Below are 22,295 nucleotides of genomic sequence, written 5' to 3' on the forward strand. Positions count from 1 at the left end.
CCTTCCAACCCCAACAATTCTGTGACTTTGAGTTGCTATATGTGAGACACCATCTCATTTGTTGTCCTTCATAATGACTTGCTGTGTTTATACTTGTAACTTACCTCGATTTAAGATTTGTCACCAACTCAGAAAGCTTCATCCACAGCACACATTTTCCAATTCATTAATAGATCAGACAAAGCACAGAAGGACCAAGAGGCTAACTAATGTACTTGAGTCCACATCTGAAAGAATAAGAAGGGTCCTCCTGACATGTTTGTGACTTACCACAGCTGTCAACCAAGTATTAATTTAGACGCAAATGTGGTCTTAATGATAGTACTGACCTCTAAAAATTAGAACTCTGGCTATAATTAAGGCAAGTGGGTTTTTTTCACCACTGGGTCTTGTCTGGCATTCTCATCTAAAATCTCATCCTGTAAACATGGGGAAAGAGTACAGGATGATGAAATCAGCAGGCAGTAACTCCACAGGAGGGTCTTTGCTGTAAGACAGTCCAAGGGCTCTGTTTTGTACCTATTTCTCTTTAGCAGTTGAAAGGCTGGCTAAACTGTGAAGAGACCTGTAGAAGGTGCCAAGGTCCCACCAACACAGCTACACCTCGTTCTATCCCAAATCCACTCCAGCATCTCCCAGATACTAGAAAAAGCAGGGATAATGGATGCCGCAGGTGACGGAGACAAATCTGCGTGAAATCTAACATAGTGTTTATTCACAAGTTTAGTTTGAAGCCCAGTCAGCCAGACTTCAGGGAGAGTTCACACATCCACACTTCTGTTCCACAGGCATCTTTGCCCTCCCTCAGCATGTTTTCTTCCTTCACTGCTGGCCGCAGGATCTATCTGCATCTTCAATCTGCGTGCTTGCTTGCTGTGGCTCAGGCCTGACAGAAGGTGAGTGGGCTCACCTTCGTAAAACGGAAACACTGACAAGAAAAAAAAATTGGGGGGGGGGGGGGAATTAAAAAAAAAATTTAAAAGGGAGAAAAAAAGTAATCTTTATTGCCCTGAGGTCACCTTGTCAGCAACAGGACGCGGTTACACGGCGCGCGGCTCTGCGCAAGGGCGGCGCTGAGAGTGCGGGCATCCACCCACACGACAGCAGCGACAACCCCGGGCGGGGCCGGGCCCTCCCGCACGCCCAGCGCCGCCGGCCGGGTGGCGAAGGCGGGGCGATGCCGCCTCACCGGCCCCGGTCCCGCCGCTCCTCCCAGCGCTGCCGCGCCCGCGCTGCGCAGGCGCGGGGGGTGGAGGGGTGAGGGCCGGGCAGCGCCCGCCGTGACCTCCCGGTCCCGATCGCGATCCGGCGCTGCCGCGGGGGCCGCTGCCGGGGAGGTGGGGCCGAGGCGGGCAGCGTGCCGCCGCTGCCTCGCGGAGGCCGCGTTAGCCCCCCGGGCCTGCGGGGAGGCAGCGGGCGATCGGGACGGGGTTGAGGTGACTGGCCTCTGAAGGGCCGTGTCCCGCGTAGGAATGGCCCGCTTGCTGTAAGTGTCCAAGGTTAGAAGGCGCAGTGGCTGCACTTTGGCGTTGTGCGCCCCGCGGTTGTCCTTCACGTGTTGTGTTTGCTAGCTTTAAAAAAACTTGTCTCGTCGTTTCGACTGTTGTGCTTGTTTGTTTTGGTTGTTTGCTGAACTAAAGTGGAGGCAGGAAAAATCCAGGTACACCACAGGCCTGATCTCATGGTGCACGAGATGAAACAGAACGCCTTTAAGTCACTTACTGTTCGGGATTAAGTTGGAAGTTGGTGGTGTTCCGCCGAGACCTCGCTGGCACAGGGTCACAGTGGGGTTGTTTGCAGTGGTGGTCAGGCAGGAACCTGCTTTTCGTCTGAACAAGCACAATTCCATACATTTTTCTTTATGGTCAAGGTGGAAACCACGCTTGCACCGGGTATGTGAGTAACCCCTGTGCTATCTTATTAACAGAGAAGGTGACGAGGCTTGCCTTGTACCAGCCAGCATGCTGGAGTGTCTCTTACTGGGATCTTCACATCGGCACTTTATTTTAGTGAACAAGTTCTGAAGTTGCTGGATCACTGCATCCACAGTTTTCAGCTGAGGTAGAAGAAGCAGTGTATTCATGTTGTTAATCTTAAGGGAGAGTTTGTTCGGTTGGGGTTCTCCATTAGTAACAATTTTAGTTCTTCCTGTCTGTGAAATGAACATTTGACTTTGTAGTCGGTCGTGAACAACAGGGTACCAGATGGGGGCTGGTGAGAGGGAGAGAGAGGAGCTACTGAACAAAACAGTTTTGCTGTCAGGTGAATCAGCTTTTAATGCCTCAGTGTTTTCGGGTTGGATGGGTGTGAGGAGGGCCCTGTTACAATATCAAGGCCTTGATGTGAACCTTTCAACTACTTTTTTTTTTTTTTCATAATGTCTTTTAAACAGGTTATGCTTAAAAGAGATTTTCTGCCGAGTGCTTTTATGACTTCGTTTGTAACTTCATGGTAAAAGAGCTTCTGCAAGTATCTATTTGATTACCACATCATCTGGATCCAGAGATTGCTTTTACTAAAATGTGGACTTCCAAAAAGCTTTGTAGCACTCAAATACTGTTGCTCCAGATGAAAGAAGGCCAGTTGTGTAGTTGCATGTTTCCCAAAACTTGGCAATTCTGGATTGGAATTCCAAGCTATTTCACTTTAAGAGTGCCACATAGCAGAGCTAAATTCCAGGTAAGTATTTTAGATTGTCTAAAGATATAAGTGGTGTGCATAAATACAGTGATAAAATAATTTATTTTAGATTCTACAGAGCTTTTGAATTTGCAGCATTAATTATGAATTGAAGATGCCTTCAGTTTATCAAGGTAAAGGGGCAGCCAGCAATAAGTGCTAAAGTACCAGTATTTCAGAGTGAATTTTTGAGTCTGATAGTTCTAACTTGGGGAGAAATATTAATTTTCTTCCAACTGTACTCTAAGCAGTAGTGCAGGATAACTGACAGGCTGATTAGTTAGAGTGACAATCGTTAAGTGAGGAATAGGACCAGAATTCTCTGAAAAATTACTTACAGATGCAATGTTGTGCAACAGAGGGTAAGGAGGAAATGTATTGTTAATGGAGGATAAAAACAGAAGAGTTTGATTATAAAAAAATCTGTAGATATAAGTAAAAATAGTGGTAAAGGACACAAAGCTTATTTTTGATACTGGCATATCCCAATGGTAGTGTTTTTCAATATCTAGTTAAATTAATCTTTAATATATAAACTGCTCCACGCATAAGTTGTGGAACATTGAGGTTTGAACTTGTTTTGTGTTGGCTAAGCAACTGCAAAATTAATCTAGATGACTCAACCATTAGTGTCAAATAATGTCATATTACCGTTGTTTTTCTTTTTAATCTTAATATGTCTGACTCTGATTGTAGGTTTCCAAGGTAAATGATAAACAATCAGTAGTTGATAGAAAAATGGCTACAAGTGCAGAGGGAACCAAAATAGCTGTTGGAAAAAGTCCCAGTGGAGTATGTGATGGAAGACAACATTCATTACAAGGTATTGAACCTGTTGCCACCCTCTTCTGGAGTCCAGAAGTCAGCCTTCCCTGCCCCTCTGTTGACCTCTTCAGGGTCAAGGTCTAAAATCTTAATTTGAAAGTTTTCTATCATGCAGTGTGTTTCCCTTTTTAATTTTAAGGGGATTATATGCAAATGTTATAGTTTGCAGAGACTCACGACTTTCTTGAGGTTCTTAATGCCTGGTTAGATTAAGTACTTATTATTTTTTTTCTTCAACTTCATCAAACTCATATTCACTGAAGGCTGTGAATTGTTATGCTAGTGCACTTCTTTTCCCATTAGAAATGTGAAAAACCAAACATTTCTGTGCCAGTGGTGATTTTTGATTCAGGTAAATTCATAGTTACCTTTATGACCTTTATTTTAGCAGTGCTGCCAAGCTAAACAGTTTTTTTCTGTGACTTTGCTTGTTTTGTCACTCTTTGCTAGTAACTTATCCTCAGATGTGCTGTTATGCATCATACATTTTTTCTCCTGTGCTTCAGGGTGCTTGATCATTTGCATTCTATGTATATGTAGATTTTGTTTGTAAAGGTGTTTGTACTCAGTTGCTTTGGGCATTTTCAGCTTTTGTTTACAAGGGGGATGACAGGGAGGTAGTTCTGACAGGTTAAGACACTAGGATGGTACTATGTTTATATAATTACATTGCTCAGGAAACGGCCCTATGAGAAACTGTTGTGCTATTTCATGTGCATGACAATCAGGAAGACAGTACCTGTCCTCAGAAAGCTGTGTGGTACTGTATAATAATTTTTCTGTACAGCCTTGTCTTCTTCCATACATTCTCTTGAAGGTTTGCATTACAAAATGGATGAGATACTGCTGAGTAAACAGAAATGCCTCTACCCCTCAGTCGATTTTTAATCTCCAGTGGGTTGCTTTTTTCCTGCTGATGTGATAATCTTTTAAAGGGAACTCTTAGGTTTATGTTTATTCCTGAATGCTCCTGCATTATCTGCAAAATAATGAAACTGAACAGCCCCTGTGTTCTTGTACATATATTTTCTTACACTTCTGTTTTTTCTCTTATAGACAACAGAAGCATTTCTATCCCCTTGGCCAGTTGAAATCTTTGTGTTTTGAATTTTGCCAATCATGTCAGATGACATTTTTTGAAAAGCAGTGGCAGAAGTGTTTGTTCTGTCCTGTTTATGTCATACATTATGTGCACTGTCCAGCTGAAATGTACTTGTGCATCTTCAAGGTTCATTGAAATGTTTTCTTAAGACATGCCAACATGACAACTTTGTGTTAATAGGTGTTAATATCCTTAATAGTCACAATTTATGTTAAACTCTCTAAGAATATTTGTTTTGAAGTCTTGTGAAACAGATGTTTCATACTATTTCTAAGATAGCAAGATTTCTGCTCTCTGCTCTAGCAGCTGAAGGAAGTGGTTTGTGTCCACATGTAACTATACCCTATTTCTGTTACTTTATAAGAAATTGTCAGGGAATAGTCATAATGTATACTTAATGAAATTTCTCCCTGTTTCCTCTTTGGAGTATTTATAATCATACTGTACTTTTTGATCAAAAAGGCAGTGATCTATCATATCATCAAAGCAAAAGGCATTTTTGAATCATGCTTTGACTGAAATACACCATTATAACTTGCAAATTGAGTGATGCCTTGACATATTTGTAAGAATTCTTTTAAAAGTGTCTGGTTTCCTATTACTTTCCTTTCTGATTTTACAAGACATTAATCTAAAAAATGCTTTCTTACCTTTTCCTCTTATTCGGAGATTTGTTTGCAAGGTGAAACTACATAGCTTAACTGTATCTGTGAAGCAGTAGTTCCTTATAGAACCTTGATTCTTATTTATCTGTTTAATCTTTGTCATCTGCATCCCTTGTAGGTTAAGTGCTTTTTTACAGATTTGTTGAAGAGCCCTCAGTTCCACCCACTTTCCTGCAGGTGGGTGCAGGATTGAAGATATTAATGTTTTGTTTCTTCTCTGTAATGCTGGGTATTTGCAATACTCCACTGATTTTAATATTCTGAACAAATGAAAGAAGACCTGATTGTTTCACCCAGCAACAGACAAATGCTAGGTATCACTTAGGAGCTAAACATTGCAAGATTTTCAAGTTAACAACTGGGTAAAGCCCTGAGCAACCAAATTTGATCTGATAGCTAACCATGTTTTAAGCATAAGAATGTTGGGCAAGAAGTCACTTGAATGATTCATTGATTTTTTCCTACTCATTATTTACCCAATTAAAAGGTTTGCTGGGTATATATGCATTCCCCATTTCTCAGTCATGAAACTAGATGTAACCAGTGGGTCATTTGAGCTTGAATGTCATCTGCCAATTAACATTTGTAATGAGGAATTTTAATTTTTTTTGTGTATATGACAAATTCTTAATGTATACCTGGGAATTGATACTAATTAATAAAAATGTAGTGTCTGGGTAACACGGCTATGCTATTGCTACTCTTAATTTGAGGTTCTCTTGGGGAATCTGTAAAACAGTGTATTGTATTGCAAGCCATACAAATCCAGTGGGTCAAGTACTTCTGTTCGCTAAAAGTAAAAAAAATTAACCTTATTTTTACGTTGTATTAATGTAATCTTTTTTGACTTGAAATTAGTCTGCTCTTCACAGCATTCACAGACTAGCAGCATTCTTGAACAGTATTCCTTTACTTGAAATCTTTGTGCTGTTTTTTTATTCTTGTCTGTTCTTCTCTCACTGAATCCTTTTGTCAGTCAAGTAACTGATGTGAATACTCATTCAATAATCTCTCTTTCTGTCTCTTGGGTAGGGAAATGAAGGAGTCAGAAAAGTGTGGGATCTAAGTGTTAAGAAATTAACTCACATGAAAGAGTGAATGTCGTGTATCCAGGCACTGAATAGAGAATAGTGGTTACTCCCAGTAGCTGATAATTAGATAGGACTAAAGCTTGTCTAAGAGACTACAATTTCCTCATGAAGGTGTGTAAGAGAAGGTATGGATATCTGACTTTAGTGGGATATGTTCAGTAGCTTTGATTCTGAGATTCAAATAGTTTCCTCTGTTCACATAACCTCCTTTTCTGTTCTTGCTTTAGAGAAAATGTACCAGGAACTGCTTTATACAATTAAGTGTGATATTTTCTCCCACATTTGTAAGGAATTTTTCTTTTTAAAAAAACCTTTTAATCTAAAGTTTTTTACTGTAACCACACTTTAGATACACTTTGTAGTTCTCATCTTTTTTATTTGTGAACATTTAATTATTTTCCTACAGAGATAGATACTTTGTGGAGTAAGAGCCTTGTAGAAGGTTGAAATGTGTGTATACATGTACGTAAGCATCCATATACTTATTTTGATTTACATAATCTTATTATCTTACACTTGCATTTCTTAGTTACATTTCATAAGTTCCTTAGGTGTAATTCTTTGGATTTGTGAACTGGTACTTTGCGTACTTCTTGACCAATCAGCTATGTAAACATAATCTTTATTTCATATAGTGCTCCATATTAGTAGCATCTTGATCTTGAGATCTATTTTGCACAGAAATGGGAGTTGATTCTTCCATTCCTATGTAATAATGCAGTTGCTTTAACCAGCTTCACCTTTTTGTCAAAGTGGCCTGTGATGCAAATGCATCTTTGCTCCTAATTTGTAGAAGGTATGGAGACAGCTGCAGCATCTGGTTAAACTCCCAAGAGTTTAACTATTCTGAAAGGAAGCATATCCTGGCATCATACTTCAAAGACTGTTTTAGTTTTCTTCTACTCTATTAAAAAAAAACCAAAGTAGAGTTGTGTTTGTTGTTTTCCAGTAGCATCTTGAATATTTTTTTTTACCTTCTATTCAGTACCCAGGGCTTTTGTTTAAATTAAAAGATCCTTTTTTACAAAAATAGTAAATCAATTTATCACTTTCTTCCTTCTAAATGTCTTTCTCTCCTATTGATACATCAAGAGCCAACCTCTAGTACTTTCTATCAGGACAAATGTGTTAGATTTGTTACAAGTATTCCTGCTTACAAGTGGGTATGGAAATGTTTCCAGCATAATTGATAAACTACGTCTTTTAGCAGACTGACTGATGCACCAAATATTTCCTGGCACTATGAGATTCTCTCTCAGTAAAATAGCAAACCTGGTCAGATCATGTGGTCTGATTTTAATCATGCTGTGGGTAAAGCAGTTGGGTTTAGCATGTCTTCTTATCTAATGGTTTTGAAAGCTGTTTCTTATCCTCATCTTTCCTGGCCTTCCCATTTCAGAGATGAAGAGGTATCTTTAACAAAAATGTCGTGCTGTATGTGTTTGCCTCTCTTCATCAGGACTGACATAACAGTTTCTGTCTTTTATTCCCATTCATATTGAGATGAACCCAAGTACAGTAGGGGGTTATTTTTAATTCAATACTAAGATTATGTGTACAATATCTCTTACATCTGTAAAATACAATCTGCAGGATACCTTGCTTTCATGATGTAGTTATTTGCAGAAACAGAAGAGCTAATAAATTGCACAGCATTCTGTTTTGTGTATTTAATTAACTATCCCTAATGATCTGAATTTATGCTTCCCATTTGTGGTTTTTTTTTTGTTAATTTAAAATTTCTACCCTAGACACCTTTGGAGTGTGTGTTTTCCTACATTTAGTCTTTGTATTTTACTTTGTTTTTTTATTATTCCTTCTTATTTTAATAGTAGCAAAAATACGTTTTTGTTTTTCTTACTAATTAACTAGTAATTACTTTAAAAATTTGCCTATTAATAATTCTAGTAAGCAAACAAGTTTCCAAGATGACAGAAAAAAAAAAAATCCTCTCTTAGAGAATTATAATGGATTCGAGGCTCTGCTTGTGTAAGGGGGAGGATGATCAGAGAATCACAGAATGCCCTGGGCTGTGAGGAACCTTAAAGATCATCTCATTCCAACTCCCCTGCCATGGGCAGGTACACCTCCCACTAGGCCAGGTTGCTCAGAGCTCCATCCCTGAACACTTGAAGAGACGGGGTATCCACAGCATCTCTGGGCAGCCTGTTGCAGTGCCTCACCACCCTCACAGTAAAGAATTCATTCCTAATATCCAATCTTAACTTTCTCTCCGTTTGAATCCATTTTCCCAGTACTGTCACTACATGATGAGACAATAACCAGCAGTTTTATAATTAATTTGATTTTTTGCTAAAGGTGGCTAAGAATGTTTTTCCAAGGTATTCTTTCATCACTTTTGTGTAGCTACTCTTTGACAAATCAGATAAAAATATGTAGTTATGTTATATATAAAATATATATTTTTGATTGATTTAAAATGGGATTTGCACTAAGGATTATTTTAGAGTTGTTTTCAGTTTTGGCGATACTAAACTAACTGCTGATTGTTTGATGTATTTAGTAATCAAAAGCTTCTACTGGTCTCAAATAACTTGCAGGTTTTTTATATAGTTAGAGTATGTTATGCAAAAAAAAAATAAATGTATACTGTAAGACAAATGGCAAAAGACTGACTGTGACACACTATTTCCACAGCCCAAATGAGACACATCAACCTGTCCTTTGCAGCTTGTGGCTTTCTGGGCATATACCACTTGGGGGCAGCAGCTGCTTTTCACAGGCATGGTAAGAAGTTACTGAGAGATGTGAAAGCTTTTGCGGGAGCTTCTGCGGGATCTCTGGCTGCCGCTGTCTTGTTAGCAGTGCCAGAAAATATAGAGGTAATTTAATAAACTCATAGGTATAGGCCATGATAATTTTCAAAGGACATTTTTTTATATAATCATCTTCCATTAAGTTTATTAAAATGTTTTGTGTCATGTTTTTTTTCTTCTTGTTACTTGCTGGGAACAGGACTCTTGTATCGTGTTTTCATTAACCACATCTGTGACTCATGAGCAAAAATGTTAACGATAAAAATATTTCATATGAACCTTATATTTTAAGCTGTGTAAATACAAATCTCATGTGTGTGAATCTTAATTTGTAGGCAACAGATATACTTTAATATACCAAAATGTATACTTAATGATGGTACATTACAAAGTGAGTAATTGTTCTGTTAGTTAGAGATAGGCTTTGTTAAGCAAGTGCATAGCACCACCCTTCTAACCTTTTCTGAAAAGAGGTGAAAATAGTAGATGGACTGTGTCTTCATAAACAGCTCCCACCTGCTCAGATCTTTTTCTGGCTACCTGTGCTCCACTGGACAGCATTAAAGGCTTTTGCATCTCCTTTTGACTCAGTGCAGCCCATGCCTTAAGAGCAGGCAGTAGGATTAACTCTCACAGCATTCTGCTCTGACATGTATCTGGGTTGTTTCATCTCCAGAGATGCCACACCCTTCTCACAGTTCATATGGTGTCATGCAGACACACCAAGGTTCTATTCAGTGATTACAATGTTACGGATTCCATGGAGAGCATTAGGGGGTTTTTTTTTGGTGTCTGTTTGCTTGGTTTTCCCCACAGGTTAACAGTGCTTTGCCCTCCTGAACTGTCCGTAGCGACTTTACCTTAATAAATGTAGAGGACCGGACATTGCCAAAATGTTAGGATTTCTTTACTATTTTTAATTATTGTGGGGAATACAGGATGTTAGATTTTTCATCGGAGTTACACTTACATTTTGTTCCAAGTGAGCATTTGATAATTCCTCTAGGCCTTGCTTATTTCATTTCATTTGATTCAAATAATAGTCCCAGCCAAACCCCACTTTGCCACTGATCTTTCTGTTTGTTTGTTGGTTGTTTCTGCTGGGATATGAACTCAGCTTGCAGCATTAACTATAGTTCTGTTGCTTTCAGCAGTTGTTTTTTTCCCTGGCTTCTTTCTCCCATCCCACACCCCTGCAAGCATTCTTTATATGACTTGGTATTACGCAAGTTCCTCTCTCTTGTGGAGAGAACCTCATTGTATTCTGTGCAGGCATTACTCCCCTTCTGTCACCTCTGACTGGTAGTTCAGTTTCAAGTTTGCCTGGTATAATGTGTACCTCTGACTTTGATTTCCTCTGTGGTGAGCATGGCAGCCCTTTGTTAGCCCAGGGAAATTTTTCTGCTTATTGCAGACCCTGGGTATGAGCCCTTGTTCTCAGCTTGGTCCAACTTACAAAGATCTTTCTAAGTAAAAATATTAGAACAGTTTTTAGTTTTTGTTTGTGGAATCTAAGTCTATATTACATTGAGTCTGTTGTATTTGTCATACTATTACAAGTTAAAGAAAGCTTCATAAACTTTCTAGTCCTTTCATTTTTTGTGTACTTTTTAGTGATTCTGTTACAGTGTTTAAATGGAAAATTGGGAGTGCTTTTGTCAGTGGGAATAATTCTAAATCTCATGGAATTTAAGTAAAGGCAGTGTTCTGTACTGAATAGAATTAACTTTTCATATCAGGATAATTATATTATTATCTTTACTGTGTTTCTAGCTTGAAATATTTTATATCCACAAATGTAGCTCCTAATCAGTTAATTATTTTTTAATTGTTCCCCCCTCGCCCCCACCCCCCTTCCCCCAGAGATGGCAATATTAGGTAAGCCATAACTAGGACTTTCTGCATCTCCTAGTCTCAAAGCTGTAATGCAACCTGTCCTTATCTTGGAGAGAAAGTAACATTGAAGATGTATTGTTTTGACTGTTGCTGTTCTAAGACAGTTTCCAAATGTTTTTCTGTCATATACTGGATTTTTGTCACTGTCTGTAAAGGTGTGGGACTTGAGAATTCTAAGTTGGCTTATTTAACTATAGGTAAATAGGTAAATAACTATTTTTTTAACTATATAGGTAAATAACTATTTTAAAATTACCTTGGTTATATTTGATATCAAATTTGCTTAACTCAATACAAGCAGTTACAATTTCTAAACATGGCCTCAGTCATTATTTAAAATGTAGATGTATTGTTTAAAGCTTCTAGCACTCAGATTCTAAAACAATTCATAGCTGTAAGAAGTTGTCCCTTTTGAGAGCAGAAATTGTACAGTCCATTCTTAGTAATATGGAAAGTAGTTTTCTGTCATTTCCCTAGTTTGGTACTCTTAGCTCCCCATAACATTAAGTAGAGAAAGTTGTTGTGAGGTGCTTCTGTGTAGGGTTTTGTGGATTTATTCTGCATTTATAGAAAGAAGTGTCTGAATGTGCCGTATGTATTTTAATTGTCTTCAAGCTGGCAATGGCAGGTATCTCGTGGGGTAAAGGTGCAAATCTAACCAATGTGAAGCTAAGTAGCACAAATAATTGTTTCTTTAAAAGGTATGAACCTCTGAGTGGACTTTTTGATACATTTATTCAAAGGCCATATAAAGGAAGTGGATGCAAGAGCTACATTTCTGTCTTTTGCTTAGATGAGTGCTTTGTCATAGGAGTGATGTGAGGAAGTTTAACTCCTTCAGTTAGCTGGCTCTGATCTCATGTTAATCCTCACCCTACCTCCTTCCTTGTTTTCCTTTCAATGGATTCTGTATTCTCCACCTCAATGGGATATATTCATGTCTCTCCTTTTTTTTTTTTTTCTTTCTTTTACTTAGGTACTCAGTCATTGATTTTGTTACTAGCAACATATTTGTTCTTTATGCACAGACCTAATAATCCAGGAAACCCGAACTGTCTTTTATTCATGTGGTTATATGGGTGAATGTGGGTGAATTTATAAAGTACCAATTTCAGAAGGTTGCATAAGATTGAATTTAGCTTTTTTCCGTAGTCCCTAAAATCATTAGAAAAGCCTGCATGAAAGGATAAAAAAAGGATTACAAATATTGAATAGTGAGTCTTAAGCACTTAGGATCATAATTCATTGTTTCAGAATGTTATGGCTGAAAAATAAATTATACCAATTCCGTTACTGTCCCTTTGGAGTTCTTGTGACTCACACTTCAAGCTATTTTTTTGCAGTCATTAATGCTGGGCATTTCAGCTTGTGTAAAAGATTCTCTGTACAGGGATCTGTTAACTGGTCTTCTGATGTGTATCTTCTTCTTACGTCACCCATCATAGTTTTCCATTAATTAAATATTTCCATAATATTTTATTAATTAAATATGTGTATTTGTTAGTAGCTTGTTTTTTGCTTTAGTGAGAAGAAATTGTTGTAATTTTTATTTTTCTTACTGCTTATAAGTATCTTAAGGTACTTGTGTCTGGTTTAAGTTCTGAAGTAGACCTTAAAATAAAAGGTGGCTTTAGACTTTGAACTTAATGATTGTTCTTGTAATGGCATGATCTAGGGAACTGATTATTTAGCAGTGATCGTATATAGAAAAATAGCCTTTAACTTTGCTTGGTTGTTGGAGTGGTATCATCAGAGTTTATATATTTTTTTTTACATTAGGGATTTTTTTTCCTTACAAATTAATCGTTAGGAAAGGATCAACATTTTGTTATGCATGTCTTGTTACAAACCAAGCACATATGGGAAAATCCTTCAGTTTGATATAATAACTCTTTTATTAAAGCTTTAGCCTCTACTATATTTTAGGTACTGCAGTTAAATCACTTAAACATCCTTAATGGTTAATGCTTTTTATTTCCAGAAATGTAAGCACTTTACCTATGGATTTGCAGAGGAAGTCAGAAGACTGAACTTTGGTGCTGTAACACCTGGTTATGATTTTATGAAAACACTTAGGTACCTATCTTAATGCTTCTGTAAGATCATTTTTGTGTTAGAAAGCTCTCCAAATGCAAATGGAGAGGGTGCATATTTCTGCGATGCTGTGGGGTGCTCACCCCTAATGCACTTGCAAGGTTTTTAAATAATAGTGGTGAGTAATGCTGAGCATTTTCTTTCCTCTAGGGAGGGCATAGAGTCTATTCTTCCTTCTGATGTTCATGAGATAGCTGAGAACCGGCTCTATGTGTCAGTCACTAACTCCAAGAGTGGGGAAAATCACTTGGTTTCAAATTTTGCCTCCAGGGAGGACCTCATTAAGGTAATCGTATTGAATATGTCAGTTGTAAATAAAAACTCTGAGGTTTCTTCAAGGCTTAAGAGTATATTATTAATTGTACAGTAAAATCACTTGTTTATTCAGGTAACCATATCTACTCCCAGTGATGCTACAGCTGTAATATAAACAAAGTTTAAAGCAGAATTTGATCCTATAGCTTCACAAATTTTGCCGAAATTTACCAGGTGCTTGTGTGTGTTTCCTTCACTGGTTATTCAAGTTCTACCTTGTAGGCAAAGTGTTTCTAATAGTAACAAGTAACTAATTGTTGCAGTATATGAGAACACAGTAGAGAATCTCAAAATGTTGTAAAAATGTTTGCATCTCTTAGTTCACTGATACGATTTTTGCATCACAAAAGAAAGTAAAGGAAGTTTAAAAAAAATGGAGCAATTCCTACAGGTGCTTATGGGTACTAGTTATAATGTAATCCTAAGTACTGTATATAAGCTGCATTTTAACTGTAGCTGGAAAGTAGATCTTTCACTGTACTTCTCTTTATCTGAATGCCACATTTTAAATTTGGATCAGGATTGTATGCATAAGCTGGTAAGAGCTGGTAGGAGCAATTCAGATGCATGTGAAGCAGATGTTCTTTCTAGTAACTGATTGTATCTTAGTGGAAGACATAATAAGATGTATCAATATAGAGGAGGAAATAGTGTAAGAAGGAACTCCTTTCTCTATCCTTGTGGATGCTTAGAGCAAATTCTTTATAGTTATCACTTTAAAAAATGACACTTGTTAACAAAACCTTCAAAGTGTGCATTGGGAGTTTGCCTTTAAAGTATATTTTTTTTAAATTTTGACCCCATTATATTCTACATGGACAGTCTCAAAATTTACAGGACTTTGTCATGCAAATATAATTATGTGAAGAGTTTAGCTCAAGTTATGCACTGTTGTTTCTAGCTATAGTATGCAATGGTAGCAAGCATGGAGATTTTTATTCTTTGTGTTTTTGCAGTGAAATCTTCTAACCTGGAGACAGTAAGAAGCATCAGGATGACCTTGGAAATATGTACATTTTACTAGTATTTCAATAGTTTTTTCATTGATTTAGCCATTGTTGTTCTATTCTTTTGTTCTCTATGGTAGCAGTCGGTTGGTTTGGAATAATAGTAATAAAATTACACATAACTGCTCACTGGAATATATTCATATTGTCTGATCTTTCAGTCCAGCTCCTAATAGCTGGTTTTGTGCATGCCTTCAGCTCTGCCTGTATCATGAGTACAGCTGAGTGCTGGTGGCTGCCACAGGAGCAGGGAGGGTAAAGCTTGTTAGGTTATTTTATTGTATCATGCCTAGGCATAACCTACAGCCAAGGCATGGATAAAGGTACTGCTAGGCAGATTATTTTATAAACAGCAAAACATCTGTAACCCCTGCCAGATATCTTTCAACTTCAATGCTTAACGACCAAGCCTTACGGTTCCAAAGTTTTTCATAATGGCTAAACTGAATGTGTGTTGCTACAATGTTAAGCTTTTATCTTTTTTACTATTCCCTGTGGACTTGGAAAGGCAGGTAATAATCTCCCATTTTTGAACTAGTCTTGCCATATGTGAAGACAATCATCTTGTATCAGCATTTGTAGACTTTCAGTTCCCAGACTGGAGTTGAGTGGAGAGAGAGGCGCTATTTGTGTTTGTGAGTGAGCAAGGCACAGAACACTGGTATATTTGGGATAGTAAGGTAGTGCCTAGAAGTCCATACTGGTCCACTGGTCTGTTAGTGGTAGAAAATACTGAAAGTGTTTGTTCATCAAACTTGTCCTGCCTCTCCTCACTCAGGAGATCTCAGTGACTTTATAAGAAGAGCAACTGCTTTCTTCAGTACTCTTGAAAAGAACTCAAACTTTGCAGGAGTCACCTGGGTTTGACTCCACTAAATCTTCTTTCTGCATTTCTCTTAGTGTAGAAGGGCCAAAGTCAATGAGATGGAGTTGAGGAAGAGAGGAGAAAAGGAGCAGGGCTCAGCAAGAAGCTGGTGTTGGGAACTTGGGTATCTTGTTTTAGACTGTTGTGAGTGAAAGGCCTGTTTGGTAGAGAAATAGCTGCAGTTTCACTTTAGAAAACTGAGAAAGCCTTTTTATCTGAGCTCAGACAAATCTCTACATGACTGGGAAGAGAAATAAGCAGGAAAACAGTTCTCAAAGTGGAAGTTGAAGACTTCATGTACATATACAGTCTTCATTAAAATTTGTTAGGGAAACAGAAGGGCTTAACACTAAATAGCTTAAAATTTTTAAAAGCAAATGTAATTCCAGCCAAAAAAGCTCAGGCATTTTCTCTATTTTCATAATCTCTATGGATTGTGATTTTTTTTTTTCTGCACCTGTTCATCTTTCACACAGTGTATGCACCGGTTTGTGACCTGCTTCAGTTCCCCAGATTGGTTGTCCGTGCCACCACACAAGTGTGTGCATATCCACCGTATTTAGCTGTATGAAAAATTCTGACATACTGCATTTACCTTTTCTCCTGGAAATGCTGTATGCTGATTGCTTAAATACGTATGGGTAGATACACAGGTATAGAGATACCCACACTGTCTCATAGGTGTTGCTATGAATGCATAGAAAGGTATATATATGTGCACAGTTGTACATGACAGAAGAGGTGTCCTGGGCTAAAAAATATTGAAATAAAAATCAAGAATGGCTCTAGACAGCAACGAAGCCATATAGTAGGGGAAACAGTAGTTTGTTGATACTTGAATGTATAAATACAAACATTGGTAAAGGTATACATATGTGTATTACCAGGATGTTCATGGTATTTTTGAAACTTTGAAAATCTGATTAGAAAAGTAAACACTGTATTAATATGCTAACAGAATGACTTGGTCAGCTTCTTCTTTGACAATAAACTGGGTTTTTTTCATCATAGGCATATTTAATTTCTTGGAAACTATAGATTTACTTTACATTGTGCAAAACTAAGTTTATAATCTTGAATCACATTAATCATTGAGTTAATTTTTGATATTTTATTTTGAGAGTTGTCACTGCCAAGTCATAAAAAAACAAACCCTTTTCAATAATTTTAATCACATTTTGACATACCAAAACAAGAAGACATTTTGGGATGACAATAGATTTATGTAAAACTAGTATATTGACTGGTAGATATGTATGGAAATACGTATTGGTTCTAAATTACTTTGTTGCCATTTTTTATTTTTTTCCCTATTCTTTCTGCTTTCTTCTTTCCAGGTCCTGCTAGCAAGTAGTTTTATACCAGTGTATGCAGGAATTAAGCCAGTGGAATTTAAAGGACAGGTAATTTTTCATTTCTTTTTATATGTTTTCATTTATGGTGTAACTATTTCATCTTAAGAGAAAGCAACTTCAGTACTATATTTTGTATTTCTTATAAGAAAACCTTTTTACAGTTGTCTTTATTCAACCTAGCTCCTACAACTTTTTTGTCTTTGTTACATAAATATATTAACACTTTAAGAATAATTTTAAAAGCATGAAAATGGCTATTTCTTCTTATGAGAAATACATGATACTTTAGTTCCCCACTCATACGAATTATGCCTCTAAAACGTTTATAACTTTCACAGATCCCCTGCTAAAAAGTCCCACAAAGTCATATGTATTTGCTGCTAGCTAGGTAGTCATTATATCAGAAAGCTTGTCAGCTTTAGAATTATAGATACAGCAATACATATCAGCTGATCAGTGTGATGCATCTTTTCAACAGACCTCATGTATGATGTTAGTGAATCCATTTAGCCAGCAGACCCATGTTGAATTTTGGGCTATGCCTGTAACACAGAAAGAAATAGGAAGGTATAAATACATTTACAAGAGATGTCATGAAATACTTACCCCCACAGCCCCCTGGAGTTATTAGGCTAGCCCAGATCTGAGAGAGCTTTGGGGGAAATATTTCAGGGTTAAAGCAAAACATTCCAAAAGAGGCTCTAACCCCTGATGTGGTCCAAGACGTTTATTCCATGGGAGGAAGAGGGAAAGAGAGCAAACAATGGAAGAGCATGGCCTTTTCTAGCCTCCTGCTCAGGAAAGGACAATTGTCTTCCAGCCAATTGGGTCCAGAAAGGAAGGAAGGGTTAAACTAACATGGTTACAGCTACAGTGGTCTCTGGCGGTGGGGAAAACCATTCCCCAGAGCGATGCAACAATGTCACAGTTATCCTGTTTATATTGGAATGGAATTTGGGGCCCAGATCTCATTCTTCACTATGCTCAAGTCCTGCGGCAGAGTTAGGTCTGCTCCCTCTTATGTCATAGTTGTTCAGCTCCTTCCCACCTTTACCTTCCACTTTCCAACTACTGCTGTCTTGTGTAGTGTATGTAAGAAGAAATGAGGCTCTGGAAGAAGAATGACAGAAGAGGAGAGGATTCATTTGTGATTTAGCTTCTGCAGTCGGAGTACCTGCACATACAGATTGTACAGCTCCTATTGTCAATCAGAGTAATGTTATAGAGGAGTATACATCATCTGATGAATATCTGATACATTATGTGTAGCATTAACAGTCTTGTCTTTACATGTATGCATTGAGAAAAATTCCATATGCAGCATTTTATTTTTTAATTAACTAAAAAAGTCTTTATAAGTAGCTTGATAAATACCTTACATGCAAATTTGTACATTATGTTAAATGCTCGTTGATTAAAATCTCTGTGTTTACATTGTCAGTTCCTTGATATTTGACACATAACTGAAGTTTTTCATTGTATTCTTAGAGGGAAGCTTGTAAGTTTTCTTGAGAGTGAAGGAGGCAGGGTCAATAAGGGTAAAGTATTGCATTGTGATCATACTGTACTGGTGTTACTTTGAAAATATTTCTGTTTTCCTGTAGAAGTGGGTTGATGGTGGCCTTACCAATGGCCTTCCTATCTTGCCTGTTGGAAGAACGGTGACAATTTCCCCTTTCAGCGGTCGATTAGATATCTGTCCACAAGATAAAGGGCGTGTGGACCTGTATGTTAAATTAGCAAAGCAAGATATGATGGTAAGTTGCTTGTTTATTAACTTAAAAACACTAAAAAGTACTTCTGCAGTTATGTTCATATTTAAGTGTCTATTTTGTGCTCATATATTAGCTTATGTAAAGTTTTGGCATTTTCTGTTTTGCAAATGGAGATTAAACCTTTTCTTAAACACGAGATAAGGAGAATGTAGAAGAAGGAAGAAAGTTTGAAAAGCATTGATCCAGTACAAAATAGAGCAAATTACATCAGGCTGTTCAGTGTAAGTAATACTAGGTTTGCTTTAAATACCAGGTGTCTTTGACTATGCAAGATGTTTATAGAAAAAAATAAGGTAGAATACCTCAGGAGAGGACAGCTGCATGACATTTCCTCATACTTACTGAAATCAATTGCTCTAACTGAATTTAAAATACAAATTTAAGTTGTACATTTAAAATGGTATATACAGTGACTTGTCACTGCATTGCACAAGAGAACTTGTGAACATTTGTGACTACAATGCTTTTCCAGAAGCTTTGTTATAAGTTGCAAAAACATTGCTGTATATTGAAATATGAGACTGATTTTTTTTATTGCCTCCTTTTCATCATTTTCATTTCTGTCTTTGCATCCTTTGTCTCACAAACTTTCAACCACAGTTTTGCTTTCTTCAACATGCTGAAAGAAAATATTGAATAGTGATTGACCTAGTGGTCAACGATATTTCATTAGAAAGAAAGATTAACAATAATAATTAGTGTAGAACTTTCTTTCTAGGCAGTTTTTAATGTTTTCTTAATTTTACTAAAATTACTGTTATGTAATGCCTTTCTCAATTGGACCAGTTTTTGAATCTTTATAATATTTCACAGAGAGATACTAAGCATGGTAGTACTTGGTAAAGATCATAAAGTATGAAATTATTGATCTCATGTATCTTGGAAATATATGCAATCATTGTATATTTCTTGGTTGTGTTTTGTGTCTAGAGGATGAAAAATGAGCTGGTGATTAGTTTAGTTTAGAGACAGAAAATTAATTGAACAGTTACATTACTTCTGGGGTCATGTGCAGACTTGTGCAGAATCCCAGGCAACATTTAAAACTATTCAAATTGAAGTGCCTCTGCTTTTAGGGCTGTAAAAATGATGACTAAGAATAATTTCATTTCAGCAATATTTTAATCTGCATAAATTGAAGAGTTGTACATCTTCATTTATCTCTATGCGAATGTGAATAGTTTTCTGTCTCTCCATCTCCTTGAATAATTGCTTACTTCAAATAATGAAGATGATTCTGATATTGTTTTGTAAAATTGTTTATAATAATGTGGCTAAGTACTAATTATATAAAGAAATTGTTCAGAACATTATTAAATATAATTATGTTTTTAGCTTGTTGTAAACAATTTAATAAAATCTCTATTCAAGAATAAAGCTCCAAAATCCTTTTACATGATCAGAGTGTCCACTTAAGATGCTGAGTAGTTTTTAATTTGTTGGTAGTAGAAGCTACGTTTATACTTATATGTTAAACATTTCCTGGGAACGTTCCCAAGAATGTGGTTGTTTGCACTAGTAAATTGTCAAAATATTTCCTTGCACAAGTTTAACATGTGCCAACTACCACTCTGCGAGGTGGTTTTGAGAGTGTTTCCAAAGCTAAAGTGTTTCAGAAACTTTGGCCAGTTTTACAGTCAGTCTGTCTTGGATGCTGTGAGTTTAACTCTGTGTGTGTGGACTGTGCCAGTTTGTCCTGGCACTCAGCAGTGACCTGGACGTGGTTATTTCCTGGTGGAGACACAGCCATGCCAGTCTTTTCATTTTACATATGCTCCATGAAACAGATGACAGAACAGTCACATCTAGATGAGTTGCATTAATAAACTAATTTACAGCTTCTTGCTCTGTTGCAGCTGTCTCTGGCCAACCTAGTAAGGCTTAATCAAGCTTTGTTCCCACCAGACCAGGAGAAAATGGAATCATTGTACCAAAATGGCTTTGACGATGCTGTACGCTTTTTATTGAAAGAAAACTGGTTTGAGTAGACAGCTCATAGAAAATTAGCAAAACATGAGGGATGTCAAAACACACCTACAGGCATCCTAGAGAATCTCAGGGATTGCTCCTCAGTTCCTTTTCCTGAAAATAAACATCCCAATGGACTTGTGTCTGCTTCTGCTGAGAAAGTATCAGTTGTGCTCCACAGAGCTGTATAAACATGTCAGAACAGGAGCTGGACGTGCCTGGTGGATGTCTTGTTTTAAGGAGGTTCCACTTAGATTCATTTTGCTTCAGATGGGGACTTGAGTATGAGATTTGTAAAAAGCTTGTAAAAAGTGTCATAATTACAGAAATTTGGAAAGGTTTTTTTCAGTGTTAATTAAGAGGAGAATTGATGTTATATAATGAAAAATTACCATCTGTATTATTCAAGTAACAGAATTCTGTGTATTAGTTCTGCATATTAATTGGATGCTTGCAGTGTTATTGAACTAAAATGTAACTTGCACTGTTTTAAAGGACTTGAAAATTAAGTACTAGACACAAGACGATAAAACATTTGCACTCTTAAGTATTTTTTTCATGTTAAAAGTTCTTTCTTCAGTGAATGTCTTCTTTTAAAATTTTAAATACTACCTGAAATTTTTAGCAGAAATGTGATATAAAATAACTTGTAAAGAAGGGTGTAAAAATTGTCATATTTATTATGTTTTCTCTTCCTCTGCCAAAACTGAATAAATATATTTTCTTGAAACTTCTGTCAAGAGTTTATTTACAAGTGTCTTGGGATGCTGTAATGATCTGATTATCTACTATCAGTCTACTGGAGAGTGGTTGATGAGAGTCAGTGGGGAATGAACTCAGATTCACATACCTTATTATTTTAACATTCATGTGGTATTGACTACCTTAAGTTCAGGATTTCCAGCCTCAGTGCCCAAATGTTAAAATCTGCAACTGTTTATGTAAAAGCAAAGTGTGTTTGGTTTGTCACTGTGGGGCTTAAGTTGATTTATTAATAAGTTAAAAAAAAAAGTTAAAATTGGAGGTTGAATCAAGGATGTATGAAATTTTAGAATTTCTAAAAACATGTATTTCTAAAAACATGTACGAAATTTTAGAGTTTTGAAAAACTGAAAAATCTGTGGCTAAGAAAAAAATCTTTTATAGCTGTTTGAAAGCCTAGTAACCACCAGATTTATATTAATATGTAGCTAGGAATCATGTGCAGGGATTGAATTATTTTATTACTGTTATTGATAGTGAAAGAAATAAAAAAGACTGATGTGAAGCACTTCACATTCACTTTAGAGCAGCATTTGTTTCTAAATGCGTGAGGTTCTGTATACAGACAGGATAGCTTGCATGACTTCCAGACCTTAGGGATAGCATTTTTGCACATAAAACTGAAAGAAGTTACCTTTGTAACCTGTGCCTCGCCCACTTTCATGCTGATCTGTTTTGGTCAAACCACTCAGGACCTTTCCTCCAGTGCACCCCTGGCTCCTCGTTCTCCTCACTGGGGTACTCAAAACACACAGAGCATCCACACCGTGGAGTTGAGGAGCACGCTGGCATTTTCAGGGTGTTGCATGACCGAAAGCTGTGGCCTGCTGCTGGCTGGGGGGTGTAAATAAAGCACATGCAAGTAAACAGAGGAATCTCTCCTCAGCAGGGTGGTCTTGGCCAAAGGAGCCCATGGGTGTGGCCAATACATGGATGTACAGAGCTGCAGCTACAGGCATCTACAGGGAAAGGTACGCTCCAGTGAAGCAAATAACAGTTTTGCTACAACCTTACGAGAAGCCACAAAACCAGATTTCCATTGTAAATATCCTTGTATTTGTAAAATTACTTTTGAAAGGAATAGGTTTGTCTGTTAAGGGTTGCATATGCATTTTTATA

At 37.1% G+C, this 22,295-nt stretch overlaps 1 protein-coding gene across 3 annotated transcripts; it reads left to right on the forward strand.

Annotated features, from left to right (window-relative positions):
- Positions 1–1,305: 1,305 nt before the first annotated feature.
- PNPLA4 (patatin like phospholipase domain containing 4) lies at positions 1,306–21,148 on the forward strand. 3 transcript variants are annotated; one of them, XR_008435967.1, is made up of 10 exons: positions 1,306–1,486; positions 2,393–2,679; positions 3,376–3,502; positions 9,021–9,205; positions 13,017–13,111; positions 13,280–13,415; positions 16,654–16,719; positions 18,276–18,428; positions 18,560–18,667; positions 20,303–20,373. XR_008435967.1 is itself a non-coding variant. In XM_053971769.1 (9 exons), exons 2-9 carry the CDS (start codon positions 2,521–2,523, stop codon positions 20,432–20,434), a joined length of 1,071 nt encoding a protein of 356 aa, XP_053827744.1. In that variant the 5' UTR covers positions 1,307–1,486; positions 2,393–2,520; the 3' UTR covers positions 20,435–21,148. The 3 variants fall into 3 exon arrangements, 2 of the variants coding, with proteins under 2 accessions (XP_053827744.1, XP_053827745.1); XM_053971769.1 differs by lacking the exon at positions 18,560–18,667 and having other exon boundaries at positions 1,307–1,486; positions 20,285–21,148; XM_053971770.1 differs by lacking the exon at positions 18,560–18,667 and having other exon boundaries at positions 1,307–1,486; positions 20,303–21,148.
- The last annotated feature ends 1,147 nt before the right edge of the window (positions 21,149–22,295 follow it).

The sequence above is a fragment of the Vidua macroura genome, chromosome 2 (genome assembly GCF_024509145.1).
Source record: "Vidua macroura isolate BioBank_ID:100142 chromosome 2, ASM2450914v1, whole genome shotgun sequence".
Classification (NCBI taxonomy): domain Eukaryota; kingdom Metazoa; phylum Chordata; class Aves; order Passeriformes; family Viduidae; genus Vidua; species Vidua macroura.

Excerpts from the sequence above, each read along its gene's own strand:
- PNPLA4 (XM_053971769.1), top strand. The coding sequence starts at position 2,521 with ATGTGGACTTCCAAAAAGCTTTGTAGCACTCAAATACTGTTGCTCCAG. Across the intron at positions 3,503-9,020 it reads AAGACAACATTCATTACAAG|CCCAAATGAGACACATCAAC; the intron begins GTATTGAACCTG and ends CTATTTCCACAG. Across the intron at positions 16,720-18,275 it reads CAGTGGAATTTAAAGGACAG|AAGTGGGTTGATGGTGGCCT; the intron begins GTAATTTTTCAT and ends GTTTTCCTGTAG.